General features: G+C 39.4%; 1 protein-coding gene across 1 annotated transcript in view; it reads right to left on the reverse strand.

Moving 5' to 3' along the window:
• Positions 1–18,441, reverse strand: part of FBN1 (fibrillin 1) — a 161,794-nt gene that overhangs the window by 13,481 nt on the left and 129,872 nt on the right. Inside the window, exons 44-56 of the mRNA XM_075100409.1 lie at positions 16,327–16,452; positions 15,147–15,269; positions 11,232–11,357; positions 10,346–10,462; positions 9,812–9,940; positions 9,419–9,538; positions 8,840–8,965; positions 6,690–6,839; positions 4,231–4,296; positions 3,376–3,492; positions 2,870–2,989; positions 1,138–1,260; positions 580–711 (exon numbers count right to left, since the gene is read on the reverse strand). Of these exons, the coding sequence (XP_074956510.1) occupies positions 580–711; positions 1,138–1,260; positions 2,870–2,989; positions 3,376–3,492; positions 4,231–4,296; positions 6,690–6,839; positions 8,840–8,965; positions 9,419–9,538; positions 9,812–9,940; positions 10,346–10,462; positions 11,232–11,357; positions 15,147–15,269; positions 16,327–16,452 (1,575 nt within the window). The remainder of the gene's footprint in view (positions 1–579; positions 712–1,137; positions 1,261–2,869; positions 2,990–3,375; positions 3,493–4,230; positions 4,297–6,689; positions 6,840–8,839; positions 8,966–9,418; positions 9,539–9,811; positions 9,941–10,345; positions 10,463–11,231; positions 11,358–15,146; positions 15,270–16,326; positions 16,453–18,441) is intronic.

Below are 18,441 nucleotides of genomic sequence, written 5' to 3' on the forward strand. Positions count from 1 at the left end.
GTCCATTAAGTGGATTAATACAGGTTAGAGAAGTTTGCATGGAGTTCTTAAGCTGTGCATTCTGCCTGGTTAAACTGGCATATTTATTTTTTTTTAAATAAAGTCTCTTTGATTCAATTTTCAGCGGAAAGATGACCATCTAGCTCACCATATTATATATTTGGTTATTTGTTTTCTCTGCAATATATTCCTCATTGGTTTTCAAAATTTTTCATAGTTACAGCTGCATTTCTGAATGCCATCTAAAGTTTAAAAACAATTCATATCTACTCTCATTCACACTAACCAAGATAAAAAACTTACACCAATGGGCCCAATTCTTTTTTCTTCAGACAGACCAATTCAGCAGCAGCAGTACAAACTGACTGTAAAGACAGCCACATCCAGATTTTCTATTTGCTGCCCATATGTGTGCACACTTGAACAGCGAAGCAAAGTGTGTATAGCATCGGTAGATCCATTACACAGGTAGTTGTGTAATTCTTCCTCAGAGTTCCTTAACACTTTGTTAAATCCAAATTTTCAGCTCTACTGAGGAACTGTGTGTATCACGAGCTTCAACACTTCAGTGTCACTTACCCATACAACCTTCCCCATCTGGTCTGCGCTGATAACCAGGTCCACAGATACACAAATAGGTGCCAATTAGGTTTTTGCACTCCATCTGTTTTGAGTCACAGTCGTGAATTCCTTCTTCACACTCATTCTGATCTAAAACACAAGGTTTAGACTTCATTATATAGAGAGACAATCCTGGAAATTCACAATAGTAAATTCTGACTTTGGAATTTCAATCATAATCAAACTCTACACATACTTTTATTGTGCTAAACTAACCATCAGATATACTAGCCTAGAGCAAATTGATTTCTCCCAAATGCCCATTTTCAGGGCAAAACAAAATCATATCATCTGATATGACCTCACTTTATGCAGATGTGTAAGTTTACGGGCAGGACAGGGCTAATACAATCAACTGCATAATGCAAACCATAGAATTTCATCCCAAATTCTTTCTGACTCAGTTACTTCCTGAGATTAAAACTCTGGCCCAATAGTGCAGTGAGTCAGAGCCCTACCCCTGCAGGAACTTGAAATCATTATCTCATAACTGCAAGAGTCTGGTAGGAGCTTTACCTCTGCACATTCTCCGGTCCTCTCGCAGAACATACCCTGAGGGGCACTTGCATTCATAGGATCCAAAAGTGTTCACGCAGCGGAAAGCGCAGAGCAGAGGGTTCTGAATGCACTCATTGACATCTGGATTTGGAGCAACAAAGACCATAGGAGAAGGGAAACATACTTTTGTAAAACTCAGCAGACTTGAGTGCACAGGCTTTAGGTATGGGGAATACCACAGATCCCAGTTTACTGAGGGCTAAATTTTAATAGCTGGGGACCCACGGTTCTACTCATTATGGATTTCTGTACAGGAGCAGACACCAGACAGGCCAGGATGTTTGCACAGCTACCTGAAGTTTCAATATCTTCAATGGTAAGCAGCCAATGGAAATAATTTTCAGATCCATGCTGCCAAAATACTGTCTGAGTTAAAACTGTATCTCTTCCACATCTAGGCTCAGTTTTTATGACTGTTTATTTTTAAATTCTAGATGCACTAGTTCAGCATCTATGTACACTGAATTCCATAAAACAATATCCTTACTAGAAACATTACTTTGACGTGCATTTACATAAACTTTGGGTTACTTGAGTATGGGCTACTGCTATATAATGATGTTTATGCACTGTGCTAACAACTCCTCTGCAATTTGAACTTTCACCCGAATTCCACAGGAAAGTGAATGAAGCTCTAACTGTATATAAAACTAAGGCAAGCTGATGCAGAAATAGAAGTATTCTTTTTATGGGCTTGCAAACAAATATATTGTGGTGGATAATTTAAGAACAGCTGTGTCGGGTCAGAAGAGAGTGTCAGAACGTCCTAGGACATTCTCCTCTCCCTGATTGTAACAGCAGAATAAGAGTATTATAAAAAACCATACCATGTATGCAGCCTGATACAGCCTCTCAATTTAAGGACTTACACAGTCAAAAAGTGACAAACTTTCAGGCTTAATTTCTACTGATGGATTCCCACATAAATTTGTACAATCTGTTTCTGGGTCAATTTATAGTTGTGGTCTCACTAATATTCTGCAGCAAAGAGTTCCACAACTTAAGTACTATGCATATAAAAACATTTGCTTTGGTTTGTCTAACATGTTCTCTCTATTTTTGGTACCTCTACCACTTGTGGTTTTATAAATTTAAATCATGTTATCTCTTCAAGCACCTTTTCCACACTGAAAAAAATCTAGTCTAATTAATTTTCTGCATGTCTCTTCTGTAACTCTGATCTTCCTTACTCTCCCTTCTTTGGGCATTTTCAAATTATTATTTTTGAAATGAAAGACCAAAGCATGAAAAACATTCAACATAGGGGTACCATGGTAATCGTCTAGTACTTCATTTATATTTTCTGTTTTGTTCTCTGTTTCTTCCCTAACAAACCTAAGCTGCCCATTTTCTATTTTCATCTAGGAGGTAAGCAAAAACCACACACAAAATAAGCAACATTTCTGGGGACTGTTCTGGAGAGACCGTACCCCAACATGCCCCACTCCAGGCAGTCCCTTAGAAGATGCTGCCTGAAAGCCTGTTTACGTAACCTCCAGTTAGAAAAGGGTATCGCAGTTCAAAGTGGATACAGGAAGGAGGAACTTATCTTTCTGTTTCAGTTAACGATGCATTGTTCCAAATATCATATTTTTTTTAAGCTGCTTTACTCTCTTCAACTGTTTCTGAAATGAGGAAACTGTTTCAGCACGCAACTACAATGACAGTCCTTAACACATGGGAGTCTCACCTTCACAGGTCATCATTGGTCCAGGCTCAAATCCCTCAACGCAGGTGCATTCAAAACCTCCCACCACATTCCTGCAAGTTCCATTTCCACACGGGTTTCCAACAGCACATTCATCAGTATCTGCAAGCAATTAAATCAAGGCAAGAATACATAGCTCATATGCATTCAACCTTATATACTCAACCAAAAAGATATAAAATCTACCTTGTTGATGTGCAACCAAAAAAATACAAAATTACAAAATACAAGAACTGACTTAAGTTATCGAATTAGAGTCATAGAGTCCTAGGATAATTTGGGATCACTAGAGGTTATTGGGGCCAAACACTCAGCCTGAGCAGGACCAACTTGGAGCAGATTGCTCAGGCCCTGTCCTGACAGGTTTTAAGCAGTAGCAGGGATGGAGACTCCACAACATTTGAATGACATAACCCCACTACTCCTTAATGCCATACTTAGCAGTTCAGGAGATTCCTTAGAATGGAAGATGAAACAGCTATACTTACCCACGCATTGAGCTCCTTGTAGGATGTAACCATATGGACATTCACAGCGGAAAGACCCATCTGTGTTGATACACTGCCCAAATTTACAGTTATCTGGATCAAGGCACTCATCCACATCTTAACCAGAAATACAAATAACACAATAAGTGCAATTGATTTAATGTACTTTTAGACTTCTCTCAAAGAACAAGTGTTGTTCTGGTGAGAAATATTCCTGAGATCACAAAAAAATATTAAATATTTGAATTTTGATATTGTAGGATGAGGGCACAGAATTTGTCTTGCAAGCCAGCTTTCAGAATGCAGAAAAGCAACTGATTCTAAATGTCAGATTAAAAAAACACTCCAACTGGGGCTACAGGGAGAGGAGTAGATATGAAAAGCAGTAGTCATACAGCGCTCCTTAAATGAAAACTTTTGCCAGTAAGGCTGAAGTGCTGTTTGTCTTGGGAGAGAACAGCATGTACTGAAGGGATCTGGGAAACTGTGGTTTGCACTCAGGGGGATTAAAACCATTTACTGTAAACAGGCTACATAGATTGTCTAAGAAAAGATAGGTATGCTACGTGATTCATTCTCTAGATCCTACAGAAGTTTTCTAGCAAGTCTGCTCAGCATAAATTAAAAAGCCAAATATGCTACTCTAAAAGAAGTTTAATTTCTGATATATGAGAAATTCAAGCTTCAGTTTAAAATTGGTATAAGTAATTGAAAAAAAATTTATAGAAGTTTCCACAATTCATGGCTTTTGGAAATAGTTGCAGAGGTGTTATCCTCAATTGAAAGGGAGAATGGCTTATAGGTAGATAATAGCATACTGATGCAACTACAGCATCGTGCTGTTCAGGCACTTACCCAGTCTTGCGTCACCAGGTCCAACAAGGATGCCAATTCCAAATGGACAAATCTGTCTGAATGCCTCTGTAATTTAAAAAAAATAAAAATTCAAACCATATGTTACGTTCTATCTTGGTGATCAGCATTACCTATGAGCAACGCAAGTAACCACGGATACCAATTCATCCTCGTGTTCAGATCTAGAAATATAGTATGTAAATGTATTAACTGATAATTTAATCTTACATTCATGTAAAAACTGTGTGGTCACTTTACATCTCATCTGATCTCCCCTATGTATATATGTAAAATCCTGCGAATAATAAGCATTATTTAACTTCCTTTAAGGAGCAAGCTAATGCAGTATTTCCCTTTTAGAAGTATCAATACTAGTGACGGCACACTTTTCTGTTGTAAATGAAAGATTTCCTACATTTTCTGAAGACACAATTTAATCTGTAGTCATCAGTTAGTAGCTCCTTAAAGCATGCCAATCTCTAGTTCTAGAGTAACTGTTAATTTTATTATAGGTAGAGGCTGAGAGTTAAATTTCCAGGTTCAGCTTAGAGTGAAATCACCACTCAGTTTCCAATTCCACAAGGTTTTCTCTGTGGTTCTTGACTATTTAAAGATGATATAAGTCTTTGGAGAAAAAGGCATTCTCTATTTTTTGTTGCAGAAAGCATGTAATTCCTTACCTATGCAAATCACCTGGTATATTCTTGGCATTAGAATAAATAAGAAATCATAAATTTCCACTCTGGTGGCCCAAAGTGCAATGAGGATGCATCTAATCATAAAGGACCTTCAGCTTCAGAAACTCCTCTAGTTTGGGGCCTGACACACAGAAAAAAATGCAAGTCTTGCAACTGAAACTAACCTTCCGTCTCTCCCCTCTAAATTGTATCTTGAGCAGATGGATGGACACAGGACTGCAAATTAAACCATCTCAAGATGCTGCTGAGTATATTCTCTACTAACCGTGCTCAGAACATCACAGAACCCTTGACAAGATTTCACTTTTTCTTTTGCAAATCCAGTAGGCTGCAAAGAGGTTTACAGCGCAGCAGTATGATACATTCACAGACATAACAACAGCTACACTTTCTTTAGTTGAAATATATCAGCTCATCTTTGCTGAAGTTGAACACAGTAGAACTAAATGTAGATGCACACGGCACTGAAAGCAACAAAGTATCTGGCACAATGCTAGGCTCTGAGTGGGAAACTCAGCCCTGTGCAGCTCTGCAGCACAAAACCTGCTCAAGCCTTTGGAAGGAGACTCAGGTGGCACATGTGCTTGAGCTTACCAGCCTGCATTCACATACCAGACGATGGAGAACATGCATGAGACGACAACTGAGTATTTAAAAAAAAAAAACACAAAACAATTCCACTGTCCATGACATGCCAAGACACAAATTTCCAGACTCAGATATCTTAAAGCTATTCCTTTTTTAAAAGATGAGAAAAAGGGCCTTGATATCATCTTCTGAGAACGGTCTGGACTGTGAAAAATTTATGCGCTGACACTTCAAGGATATGTTGCAATGTATACCATGCTTTTCCAACTGACTTTGGTTCAAATGCTCCGGGGCAACAGAATGAAACATGCACAGGCAATAAGCCTAGGAGGAATATTGCAACTGGCACATCTGATTCTCTTTTCTTCCCTTGGCTTTTGTAAGGATTGTCTGCAAAACATCTACATGACTTATTGATGAAATAAACTGTATCAATGTATTGCTGAAACCAGTAATGCTGTTAACCGCATTTGTCAGCATGAATTAAAGTCCGTTCAGCAAACTGCACCATGATAGTACAAAGGCCTGTTGACTTGCTTGATGCCTAGTTACTCAGTTTTACAAAGGATGCTAACAAAGGAAAGTGATTCTTTAGCAACAGTCCAGGGAGGCTTTCCTGCATTGAGGCCTGTGTTTTGTCATTCTCTGCTATTTTTGCAAGCCATTCATATTGACAAGATTGCAAATCTAGATTTTTTTTTTAATAACAAAACGTAGTCACAAAATGTAACAGGGTGAGTCAGATGTGAACCTAGTTTGACTGTTTGTTTGTTTTTTAATTAGATTTCATGTTTACGGTGCCCCTTCTTATAATTATTTACAATTAGATGAATTCTATTTGTGTCTTGCACGTATTTCTACTCAGAGCCTATCAAGGACTTCCTACTTTCTGCTTTCAGTATGTGACACCTCCAGAGCAAAATGCTACAATACTCAGCACCTAATCATACTAAGAAATCCATAAGCAAACAAGGAATACGCTTGAGACTGGATTATGCAAGAAATATAGTTTTTGAGACTGCAATGGCATCTGCTTTACAGAAAGCAATCACAATTGCTAGTGTTAAACACCTCCGGAAAATTATCTTTCCTAATTCCTTCTTGTAAGAATCCCAATCCTCTTTCAGTTCTGAGAGGCTACAATGACATTAAGGTAAACTAGTCAATACACACCATCTGCTTCCTCTGGGCAGAGTTCACAGGGATCTCCCCATCCCTGTCCCTTCAAGGCACAGCAACACTCTTGTTTGGAGTGGTTTCGGGACTTTGGCACAGAACATTTTCCGTCTTCAAATTTGGTAAAGCAGTAACTTACTCTCAGATCTGCATGGAGAAAAACTTGTTTTGAGCAGTTATATACTTTGGCATAGTTTTCATTTAAAGGGGTTAATTGAAAAATTACAGGAGATCCCCCCAAACAAAACACCCAACTTCTATCTGAGTCTATCGAAGACGGACCATTATTGTCTCTGACTGGGGAAGATCTGAAGAGGGAGGGGAGCTCTCTACCACAGTAAAGGAAAGCTATGGGATAACATGTTCTACTTGAGTCACTGAAAAGGAGGGGGGTTTCTCTTTTATCCAGCAGAGGTGGAAGGGCTCTACTCCCCTCTTATCCTCACTCCTCTGTGTAAAAATGGAATACTGGCTTAATTTATTTATATTCTATTAATAGCAAGAATCACTTGAATCAAGAGATTTTAATCAACATGCAATGAAAATACTGTGTAGTGTTAAAATGAAAGGCAATTTTCAGTAGTGCTTTCCTCCCTCATTCTTCTCTGTGATACACACAAAGAAAACTGGTCCAGTGGCACTACATTTTACTCCTGTATGCTGGGTAACCGGGATGCTGGAGCAGAGCTGAGATCACAGACCACAAGCATCCAGCGGGCAGAGAGCTGGCAGCTCCCTGCATTGGCAGGGGGACAGCAACAGGACAGATGTGGAAGCAGCTGCTCATCCCATTTTCTGGCTGCAGCATCAATGCTGGGCAATGTCCAGATTTTACAGAAGTCCTAGGTAATGGCAAGTTCTTAAAAAAACCCCTTGTTTGGCCTGAGATACTTTAAAACAACCAGTCTTCTTCAGGGGATGGGGAGAAGCACACTTGAAGTTCACACACACAAGTCTGCATTTTCCTCTGATATTATGTGTGAAATAGCGGTGTGTTTTCATAAAGGAGAAGATTAGGCTGCATCCTTTTTTATTGTTTTGTTTCTTGGGGGTTTCTGTGATATTTTTTTCCTTATCTGAAGAGAATAATACCCTCAGACTGAAGAAATCTCATTTATATAAGCTATAAAAGCACAGCTAAAACAGCCATGCTGCTTTCTTGAAGTTGAGTGAGGTAACGCTGCCAAACTGCATGGTGGTTTGGAGACTTGGATGAATGTTTACTGCAGGTTGGATCCATTTTTACCAAAACCACAATTTCATTTAGCCCACTGTGAAGTGAAGAACTCACTATGGTGTCAACAAGCACCACCATTCTGTGCCAAGCATAACTACAGAGGTCCTTATAAAAGTCTTACTCACCAGTGGTTCCCACCATGCACACTGTATATAGGGCATTTAATGATGTATCTATTTAATAATTTCCAAAGTCTTTAAAATAACTCACTCCCTAATTTTCCGTGCTTGTTCTTTATCCACAAAATAAAATAAACTAACCTGTGGCTTTTCATTACTAGATGTTCAGCTTTTAGCATCTGATCTCTGTCTTAGTGCCCATGTTTAGGCTCTGAACAGTGTATGCGGTAATCTAGAAGCCAAAAGACGCTTCAGACTTTTCTAGGCAGATAAGTACTTATTGTCCACGCAACACTGCATATTTTTTCCATCAATCTTTTTCCCACCCACACATCTGTGGAGAGGAATAGCATATAATAAGTGTTATGGAGAATTTGATAGGTACTATGAACAGCCTTATTCCTGTAAATGCTGCCTTTAGCATTGCAGTAGTCCCCTGACTGTGTTCGTGCTCTGTCTCTATTCCAGACATGTCACAGTCTATTCAGAGTCCAGGTAGCCTCAACATTTCTTCCAGGGCAAGAAAGGGCTTCAGGGGAACATAATTTCTTCACTTAACCTGGTGCATTTAACATTATCTTCACCCCATTTATTGCAATGTTCTCTTTAATGACAAACAGATGTTAGGGCAAGACAGAACCTGGCCCCAACTACAGAATTATCATGTTTTCCTTGTGAAAAACACTGTTTGAGTCCAGAGTCTCCTCATTATATTAGAAACAGGCAGCTAACAAGGCTTTTATAAAACATCAAACAAATTCTGTAATTCCAGAAAATAGGAATGAACTTACCTTGGCATCGCCTTCCTGTGGAAGACAACACAAAACCTTCTGGACACAGACATTTGAAACTGCCTGGAGTGTTGCTGCATGTGCCCAGGGCGCAAATTTCTGGTTGCTCCACACACTCATCAATGTCTGTAAGAAAAGTAATTAAAAAGATGAGAAATAAAAATGTCTACACTGGCAGCTGTACTACATAAAATATAACCTTACATCATCACTGATATCTAACAGACTTAAAAAACAAAAAGGTCAAAAAAAAAGGAACAGACGGAAAGAGGAACAAAAATCTCAGGTGCAAAATCTAGGGTTAGTTTTCAAATCCTCATGCAGTACGCAAACTTCAGCAATGTACCATCAACAAACAGCCTGGGATTAGATTTTTCTTGGGATCAGATCAGGTAGTTCTGGTTCAGACAAAAGTTGGTGAAACTTTTTCTGCAAGTGAGTGACTTACTAGTAGCTACAGTTCAGAACTGTACACTGCCACAAAAGACTAAATATTACTCATGTTTAGACACAGAGGAAAGTGGTAACAACTGTGAGTAGTTAGGAAACATGACAGAAGGAAGATTGTTCTATACACACCTTCACATTTGTCATTCTGCAGGACATATCCGGGAGGACAGATACATCTGAATGACCCATCCAAGTTCTGACACGTGCCTGGTGAGCATTTTCCAGGCTCCAGTGCACACTCATTGACATCTGAAAGAAAAGAAAGACAATTTGTTTGAGATAATTGCTGTTATCTCAGTAAACCTCTGGGTGAGGCTGCTTTAATTTCGATTCCATCAAACTGATGGTGGAACTTCCCAGGAGCAGGCAAATAGTCCTCTTCTCATCCTCTTGTCATTGTTTTCTTCTGCTAGCTACAACGATGCCAACGTGGCAGTTCTCTCTGACCTCTTCTACTGTTTTACTAAGAATATCTCCTCAAGGTTTGCTGCACTTTTTTATACCCCAAAAGAAAGCACTCACCGACACAAGTCCTTCCATCCAGAGCCACCTCATAGCCATCATTGCAAAGACACTGGAAGGACCCAATTGTGTTCACACACTGACCATTCCTGCAGAGCATTCCATTTCCACTTGCACACTCATCCACATCTAAGAAAAATAACATTGAAACATTTAACAAACACCTGCAAGAAGTGAAATTGGGTAGGTGAGATTTCTGTTTACACTGTATTGGCACAGTAACTGAGAAAACAAATAGTCCCATTTCAAAGGCAACTGAGGGGAAAATACCAATATTGGTGTATATTGTAAAATTGTCAAAGCAAGAGTGAAAAAAGGAATGGCGTGTATCACATGCAAACATTTAAGTGGCTGTAGAAAAGTAGGAGTGCATAATCAAAGAGGCCTTTTCAGACCGAAGAAATAATTTTTTGTCTTTAATCACGCAGACCAAGCAAGGTGCAATCCCAACGCAATAGAGAAGATGGTACTAATGGTACTTTCATTAGAAGTAAAAAGTCTTAGAAACACACAACTGGTCTCAGCACTCCTTACCTATGCAATCATTGTTGTGTGAGAGGATGAACCCCAAATTGCAGCGGCAGTTGAAAGAGCCAATGGTGTTTCTGCAGGTTCCGTTGCCACAGGCGTCTCTCTCACACTCATTGATATCTACAAAGAAGAAAACACAAGCAGCAAGGATTTTAATCACTGATGGGGAATGGAAAGCCTGTAGCTATCCCACAGGCAAAAGAAATAATCCACTGCCAACAGAGTGAACAGAAGGGAAAAAGATTGCCCTGTCTCCCAAAAAGAGTACACAGGTTTATGCACTTGATATTAACATCTACAAAAATAATCAAGGGGCCAACAATCATTTATCTTACTGTGGCTCCTATCTCACCCTTCCCAAAGGAATTCTAAGATATCTTTAACCATAAGCATTCTGAAGTCTCCTCATCTTGCTCAGACGACACACACTACACTAACAGCTGTGAACAGGTTAAATACAGAATTTCCTTCTTCATGAAGATGACTCTGTTTCTGAAAAGGGCACTTTTCTGGCAAGAAATCTACCCTTCACTTACTCTGTTAACAAGTAGGCTGTATAAAATTGCTGCACTGCAATATTAATCTATTAAATTTCTTGCCTAAAGGAATAAATGAGACAAAATGCTTCAGAAAATTCTAAGAATGGAACATTTTCCTGAAAAATGAAAGCACTAGCAGTTCATTAGGCAGGATATGTATTTTTAAAGGTTCCCTCTACTGTAATGAGGTGTTCTTCATTCATTATCAGCTTCCTAATTGCGAGGTACTGTGGTTTCTGCACCTTTGCTCACAATCTCAGTTCTTGTAATGCAGCTCCTTATGACAGAGAGGATAAACTTAATAAATATCTTAATGGAAGCCTAAGTACAGCTTAATTTGATATACTTGCCTATACACATTGTTCTGTCATCGTTGGTCTTGAATCCATTGTGACAAATGCAGTAGAAACTTCCAACAGTGTCAATACACTGCCCGTGGCTGCAAATATTGGGAATTTCTTGACATTCATTCCGATCTGAAAACAAAGAGGCACAGTGAAAATTAAGGCCTCTAAACTACAGGACTGGAACGATGCATTAGTAGCAACCATGATAGTTAGAATCCAGTGCATGCCTTAATGTAAAATGATATTTTTGGTTTGTTAATGACAAAAGGATTACTAAGTAAATATCAGAAAAGGGGCTATTTCCTTGTAAATTACCTTTTCCAACATTTGTGGAGCTGAAAAAAATTTAGTGTAAAAATTATATTTACCAAACGCTAATTCTTGCTGCAGGGAAAGCATATCGCCAAAGCTTTGAAAACTAGAATTAATGACATGAAATTGTGTGGGAAGATTTCTGAGACCTCTATGTTGACTATGCAGCCTGGAGAGGCTGGATCGATACACTGAGGTCAACTGTATGAGGTTTAACAAGGGCAAGTGCCAGGTCCTGCACTTCGGTCACAACAGCCCCGTGCAACGCTACAGGCTTGGGGAAGAGCGGTTGGAAACCTGCCTGGTGGAAAAGGACCTGGGGGTGCTGGCTGACAGCCAGCTGAACATGAGCCAGCAGTGGGCCCAGGGGGCCAAGAAGGCCGACAGCATCCTGGCTTGTATGAGGAGTAATATGGCCAGCAGGAGTGGGGAAGTGATCGTGCCCCTGTACTCAGCACTGGTGAGGCTGCACCTTGAACACTGTATTCAGTTTTGGGCCCCTCAGTACAAGGAGGACACTGAGTTGCTGGAGCATGTCCAGAGAAGGGCAACGGAGCTGGTGGTGAGTCTGGAGAGAAGGTCTTATGAGTAGTGGCTGAGGGAACTGGGGTTGTTTAGTCTGGAGAAGAGGAGGCTGAGGGGAGACCTTATTGCTCTCTACAACTACCTGAAATGAGGCTGCAGTGAGGTGGGTGTTGGTCTCTTCTCCCAAGTAACTAGGGATATGATGAGAGGGAATGGCCTTAAATTGTGCCAGGGAAGGTTTAAATTGGATATTAGGAAAAATTTCTTCACTGAAAGAGTGGTCAGGCATTGGAACAGGCTGCCCAGAGAGGTGGTGAACACCATCCCTGGAGGTGGTCAGACAAAGTGTAGACATGGAACTTGGGGTCATGGTTTAGGAGGCACAGTGGTATTAGGTTGATGATTGGACTTGATGATCTTAGAGGTATTTTCCAACTTTAATGATTCTATGAAAGCCACATACAAATCACAGTGTGTATCCTTCTCATTAAATTAACTACTTGTTTTTAGCTATGTTTGATTATAGCAGAAATTGCTTGATTAACTCACAGAAATCATACAAAACAGAAAGGGAGATGAACCCCACACTTTTCTCACTAAGCTTACAAAGAGAAAATGCACTGTTGATCTATCTACTCATTGTGCAGAGGTAAAATGGGTATATGTATACATATGTGTTGTAGCATCCATGCCTCATGGAATGTGATGATCCTGTAAACTGGACAAAGCTCAAACAGCAAGCAAAGTTACTGCTATATAGAGCTAGAAAATATTTTGTCAACAGCAGCAAACGCTCAGCTGCACAATTCTGCAGAGAGAGATGAGAAAAGCTATTCTGGCAGCATGTGATAGGCTACTTTACAATAGCAGGGCATCTATTACAGTAGTTCAACAGCCGCCTGCTTCCTGCTACTCGTTATGAATGCTTTCAGGAAGAATCCAGGATTTTATCAATAGTAAGTGAAACAAAATGTCAAAGAACAAAATGTTTGCTGTCCAGCACATTTTTTTTCTTAACAAATCGGAAACATGAATTAAACGAGGTCTTTCTGTTGACCTCATCACCAACAAGAGCTGATTTGATTCAATGCTTCCTGGCATTCTGTCTGCTGCAGCTCCAAAATATGAGAACTCAGGTTCTGCCATAACCTTGAATTAGGATTGATTAGATTCTAGTGTTCAGTAATTTTCTTTTATATTCAATCTAAGCAAAGCAGATGCATTTTCTTACCTAACCATACCCAGTTCACTGCAAAACTAAGAGTCAAGTTGTTCCTAATTTGCAAAGAACTTTATGTAGCAAATCTGGTTTTCCTGTCTCTACTGTCTCTTCTCTATACTATACTTAGCACACGGGCAATCCCAATAGCCCATTCCCAGGATTACTGTACATCAGTCAGGGCCGTCGGTAACTTTGGATGGGTGTTCACTGAGGACCAATGCTATTAATGATACTGCTACTAATTAGAGTCTAAAGGAGACAGAAAGGAAACCAATGCTGGATAACATGCTGCCTTAAGAACTCCTAATCTTCTCAGCTTTGGAGAGTAGATAGAAAAGCTGTTACTCTCTTTGGTGCTCTTTGGGCAAATGAATAGTGAATTAAAGCCCCAGGGAAAAGTCACTTCTTTTGGGGTAAAAAGAGTACATTGAAACTTTTTAAAAAACTGGGAGGCAGAATTGTGCCAAAAAGGAGTTTATATGAAAAATCATTTATTATACTACCATTGATAACACCAGAAGAATAGTATTTTGGTAGTAAGATAAATGCAGTACTCATAGTACTAGTGGCTGCAATACATCAGTTTTGATTCAATAGCATCAAAATTACAGGGATGTGATCATTTTCCATGCAGTAGCATGACTGATTCAATACTGCAAGGTGCTTAGCACTCTTTGCTTTCCGCAGAGTGGTTGGGAATTTTCTTCCTTTGTTAGATCAAGTACTTTATCAACCATTTTTATTTTACCTCTTAATTGTGTAACTATTTTCACCAAATATAAAATAAGAGCAAAATACAGGGAAGTATTACTGTTTGTGCCAATTCATGTTGGGTATTGTAACCCATATCAGAACCTTGCCTGGCTCTTCCTGTACTGCTGTAATGAACCCATAACAACAACAGTTACATTAGGAACATATTGAATATTTACATGTACCACTGTATAGTTTAACAAAACAAAGTTTTAGTTCTCATAGTAGTGTTCTGGTTGCCCCTACACCCTTTTCCCTTAAGGGTCACATGAAACAATGAAAAACTGCACTGCAGGGAAATGTACACTTCCTAAAACTCAAGTACTCAGAAGCAAAATCCCAAGGAAAATGTTACCAGTTTCCGTTGTAATTATTATTTTATTCAGAAACGTATATAATATTTACAGCTCCTTGGCTCACAGCAGTCTTTAAAATCCCTGCAATTTTTCAAGTAATCAAGATAACATGAATGCCTCCCTAGACTACAATATTAGAAGAAAGTGCAAATAGATTAGAGAACCCACTCAGTGAGTATTTAAAAATAATGTTCAGGGGCCTGTTTAAATCCACAGAAAAGTCAGGAAGTTTAACAATAAGCTTTTTAAGTTAGTTATTGAATATGGCCTACCAGATAAGTCCACCTTATCAGAGACCCCAGCAAGCAAAGATTTATTGGTAAAAATACAAGTGGCAAATAAATTGCTAAACAGATCTAGGAAATTATAATGAAAATCAAAGAATTTATGCAGAGGAAGGTCCCTGTCAGGACTGCAACTGAATTTTTAGTGTCAGAAAACAGTTAGTGAAGACTAGACAAGACATGGGCTGAACTAAAATGTTTGCAGTTGGTGGGATAAAGTGGAAGACAAACATCTACTCAGGTGATTTAACTCTCATTTATGCTTCTGTGGGATGGGCCCATTAGTCTTCCAGGAATTACCAGAACATTTATGTGATGCCCTAAACAGCTTTCAGAGGAAGATTCTTGGAGCCCAGATCATCTCCTGGTATACCATCTTTCTGAAGAGGAGATATGCTTTATTAGATTTCTTTTAAAATCTACTGCTTTTTGCCGACCCTCACACAAACAAGCCAGAAGTACTCACCAGTGCAGCGGCCAGTTGATGTGAACCTGTAGCCAGGTTTACAGTCACAACGGTAGCTACCAGCTGTGTTGACACATTCTGCATTTTGCTGACACACTGGTCCATTTTGGCATTCATCAATATCTGTCAATACAAAAAAGAAATTTGATTGTTATTGTAAGCTGGCACTAGAAACATGTCAAAATAACTTTGTTTTTAGGGTAAAGAGTATTACCTTACCCAAATATGGGTATTTCTTTCAATTGTGCAAAAATGAATATATCCATGAAAGTAATTACTAGGTCACATTTAGGAATCTCCCTGAAATGATCCCAAACCTACGTGCTCCATATGTAGAATTCATTCCTACTTAGAGAATTTATATAATGGTTTTCTGAAGGTGTTGGAGGGCAAATGAAAGACCTGTTGCAACACTTCACTTGAGTGGATTTCAGTCTATGCTATGTGTGCATAGATCTCCACTGGAGGCTAGGAGGATCTCCCTTGATCATAACACAGCAACAAAATCCCTGTTGGATCCTAAGCTTTCTGTGTAAACACCACATAATTTTAGGCAAAATATTTTGACCAGTTTTCCTTATTTAAGCTGCTGCAAAAAGAGGACTTTATTTTCCTAGAAATGTAACTGTGTTTCAGTTTGAAGCAGCATACAGAAGATGCTTTTACTTGAAGCTCTCAATGCCTTGCTTGCAGCAACCGTGTTGTCAACAGTTGTAACCCACACCAGAGAATGACAGCAACTCATACTGCTGCCTTCAGTTTCTTTATTAAACTGACTAATACAATGTTAGGAAATCTTTAAATTGGAAAAAAATTATCATGTGCTGTATTATTTACAGAAATCCTTGTTCCATTAGAAGAAAACATCTTGGAAATAAACAAAATTGTACTCATGATCTGACTCAAGATTACTACTTTTTTCTTGGCTTTACTGACAAATGTGAAAAACAATGCTTCTTCCCACTGCTGACTCGTGTTCCTTCAAGGCATTAGATGTCTGATGGAAAATCTGATATTTTCTGTGCAAAAGAATTCAAAATGTCTTAATTAACATAGACTTATTACACTGACACCAGTATTTTCCCCTCATTAAGGATGACTTGCAAGTATATCAGATTGGCCAGTGTCTGAATTGCCAGCTGGCGAAATCCCATTTTTCTGAATGAGATCAGCACTCTACCTTCGCAGATCAGTAGCTTGTCATTGTAGAAGAAACCCACAGGACACTCGCATCGGAAGCTGCCAACCATGTTTATACAGATCCCATTTTCACACACTCCAGGAATCTCTCTGCATTCATCAATATCTGCAAGAAGAAATCTTTTTAAATACTTGTAAACAGCACTTCATGAAAACTTCTGCTACAGAACATGTCCTTATGCATTTATCCTTAAGAGAATTATCAAATATATAATGTGACATCAGAATGTTCCCACTGCAATAGCCAGTGAGTCATTCCAAACTGTGGAAATGTAGATATTTCCTATTTCCTCAGGTTTAACTCTTCACTGTAGCCAAGATATATCCTGCCACATAGGAATGCAGAGGGTAGCACACGTCCTTCCTCATGTCTCCCACACGCACCCCTGATGAACCTCCTCATCTTTCTGAGTGTTACAGTGGAGTTATTGGGAAGAGCCAAACAGAGAGAATGCAACTGTCTTTGGTTTAATACAGGAGAGTATGACTGAAGGCAAACACTTGTCAGAAACAGTTTGGAACTGTTTTACCCTTGTTAATCTGAAAAGACTTTCATGTTTTTTCTGTAAGTTTGAAAGTGCCAATGCCAGGTAACATCTGGCTGCCAACATGCTATTAATTAGATTGATTAAGCCAGGCAGCCAGGGTTTGCCAATGTTCTACATACACCTGGGTTAAGTAACTGATTTTGGCAGGAAAAAAACCCAGCTGCTCTTACAATTATACATGTCTTGCCTATTGGGTCCTGAAGTTACACATATGTAATATTCTGACAACATGAACGAGGTCAGAGATTCCCCTAAAGCCTCTCCCTTTAGTAAAAATTGACACATGCACTGACGTATACAGGACAAAGAATATGGTGGGAAATAATCATTGAAACATTGAGTTTCCATCAGACGTTTTGGTTTGTTGGGTTTTTTTTGTTTTGTTTTGCTGCTCAAATTCTTTATTTCCCATACTAAATTCTGTTGTTTTGAGTCCTCTCATTATATAAAGGATGAGTAAAAGTAGAACAACTGCCTCTGAAACAATCACCTGGGGTAAATATACAGAACTTTAATCCAAACAGAAGAGTCACATCATGTAAGGACTGTAACCAAATATTACAGGGTACAGAGTGCAGAGTGCAGAGCCCTGTGCCTGCAGAGTGGGCACTACCTTGTTCCCATGCCTTGTGCCTACAGACGTAAGGACACGAGCAGCTGCTGTGCAAAAGCAGGACGTTGAGTGCTACAACCTAGTGAGACCTGCAAAGATCCCAAAGGGGCAGGGAAAGCCTTGTGATTCTCACAGTGTAAAGCTGTGTGTGCATCAGTCTCACCACAGTGCTCCATGCACTGGGAGGTACTGGTGGCCGCTGTGGGGTGGGCCTTCTGTTTCAGTTGGCTTCTGAATGTGCATTGCTCTATGACACAGCAGGGCAGACAGAGCAGACTGCAACACTCCTGGCATCCACATCAACTGCTACAGATGCAGCTTTTACCTATGCACGTTAGCATGATCCAAGGTCTCCCTGCTGATGCTGATGAATGGCCCAATTAGCTTGAATAGACTCAGCAACAAATTGGGCTAATGCTAATAGCTAGAAGGGGAAACTTTGCTTCTAAGAAATGACCTTGTAAATAATAAATACTGTACATTTCTGTAACATCTTTAAAAATTGCATTCCCCACTTTACTAGAAATATTTCCATGTAACTAGCTGAACACTGCATCACAGTAGCAGCTTAATGCTAAAGCACCTGATTACTGCCTATTGCTGCCGCTGTTTGCTACAGGGCACATTATCTGCTTCTTATTGGTATTTTTGTGTGAGTAAAAACAAGAGGGAGTCCCAATAGGGATTTACTCATCTCCTTGTCTTAGAATTTCTCATTCTCTCCCTCTTTTTGTTTTGCAATTTGTTACTCACAATTCAAATATTACACACAATAACATATGTGAGAAATATTCCAGCTGAGCAGAAAAAAGGATTTGTGTGTCAAACCAATACACAGGGGGACTGATGTGAAATGTCAGATTAAATCTCTGCTTTAGTCTGAAGGAAAGGCTCCTAATTCCTTAGACCAAATGCTGGTTGGCCTTACTCCCAG

Source organism: Phalacrocorax aristotelis, chromosome 7, assembly GCF_949628215.1.
Source record: "Phalacrocorax aristotelis chromosome 7, bGulAri2.1, whole genome shotgun sequence".
Taxonomy (NCBI): Eukaryota; Metazoa; Chordata; class Aves; order Suliformes; family Phalacrocoracidae; genus Phalacrocorax; species Phalacrocorax aristotelis.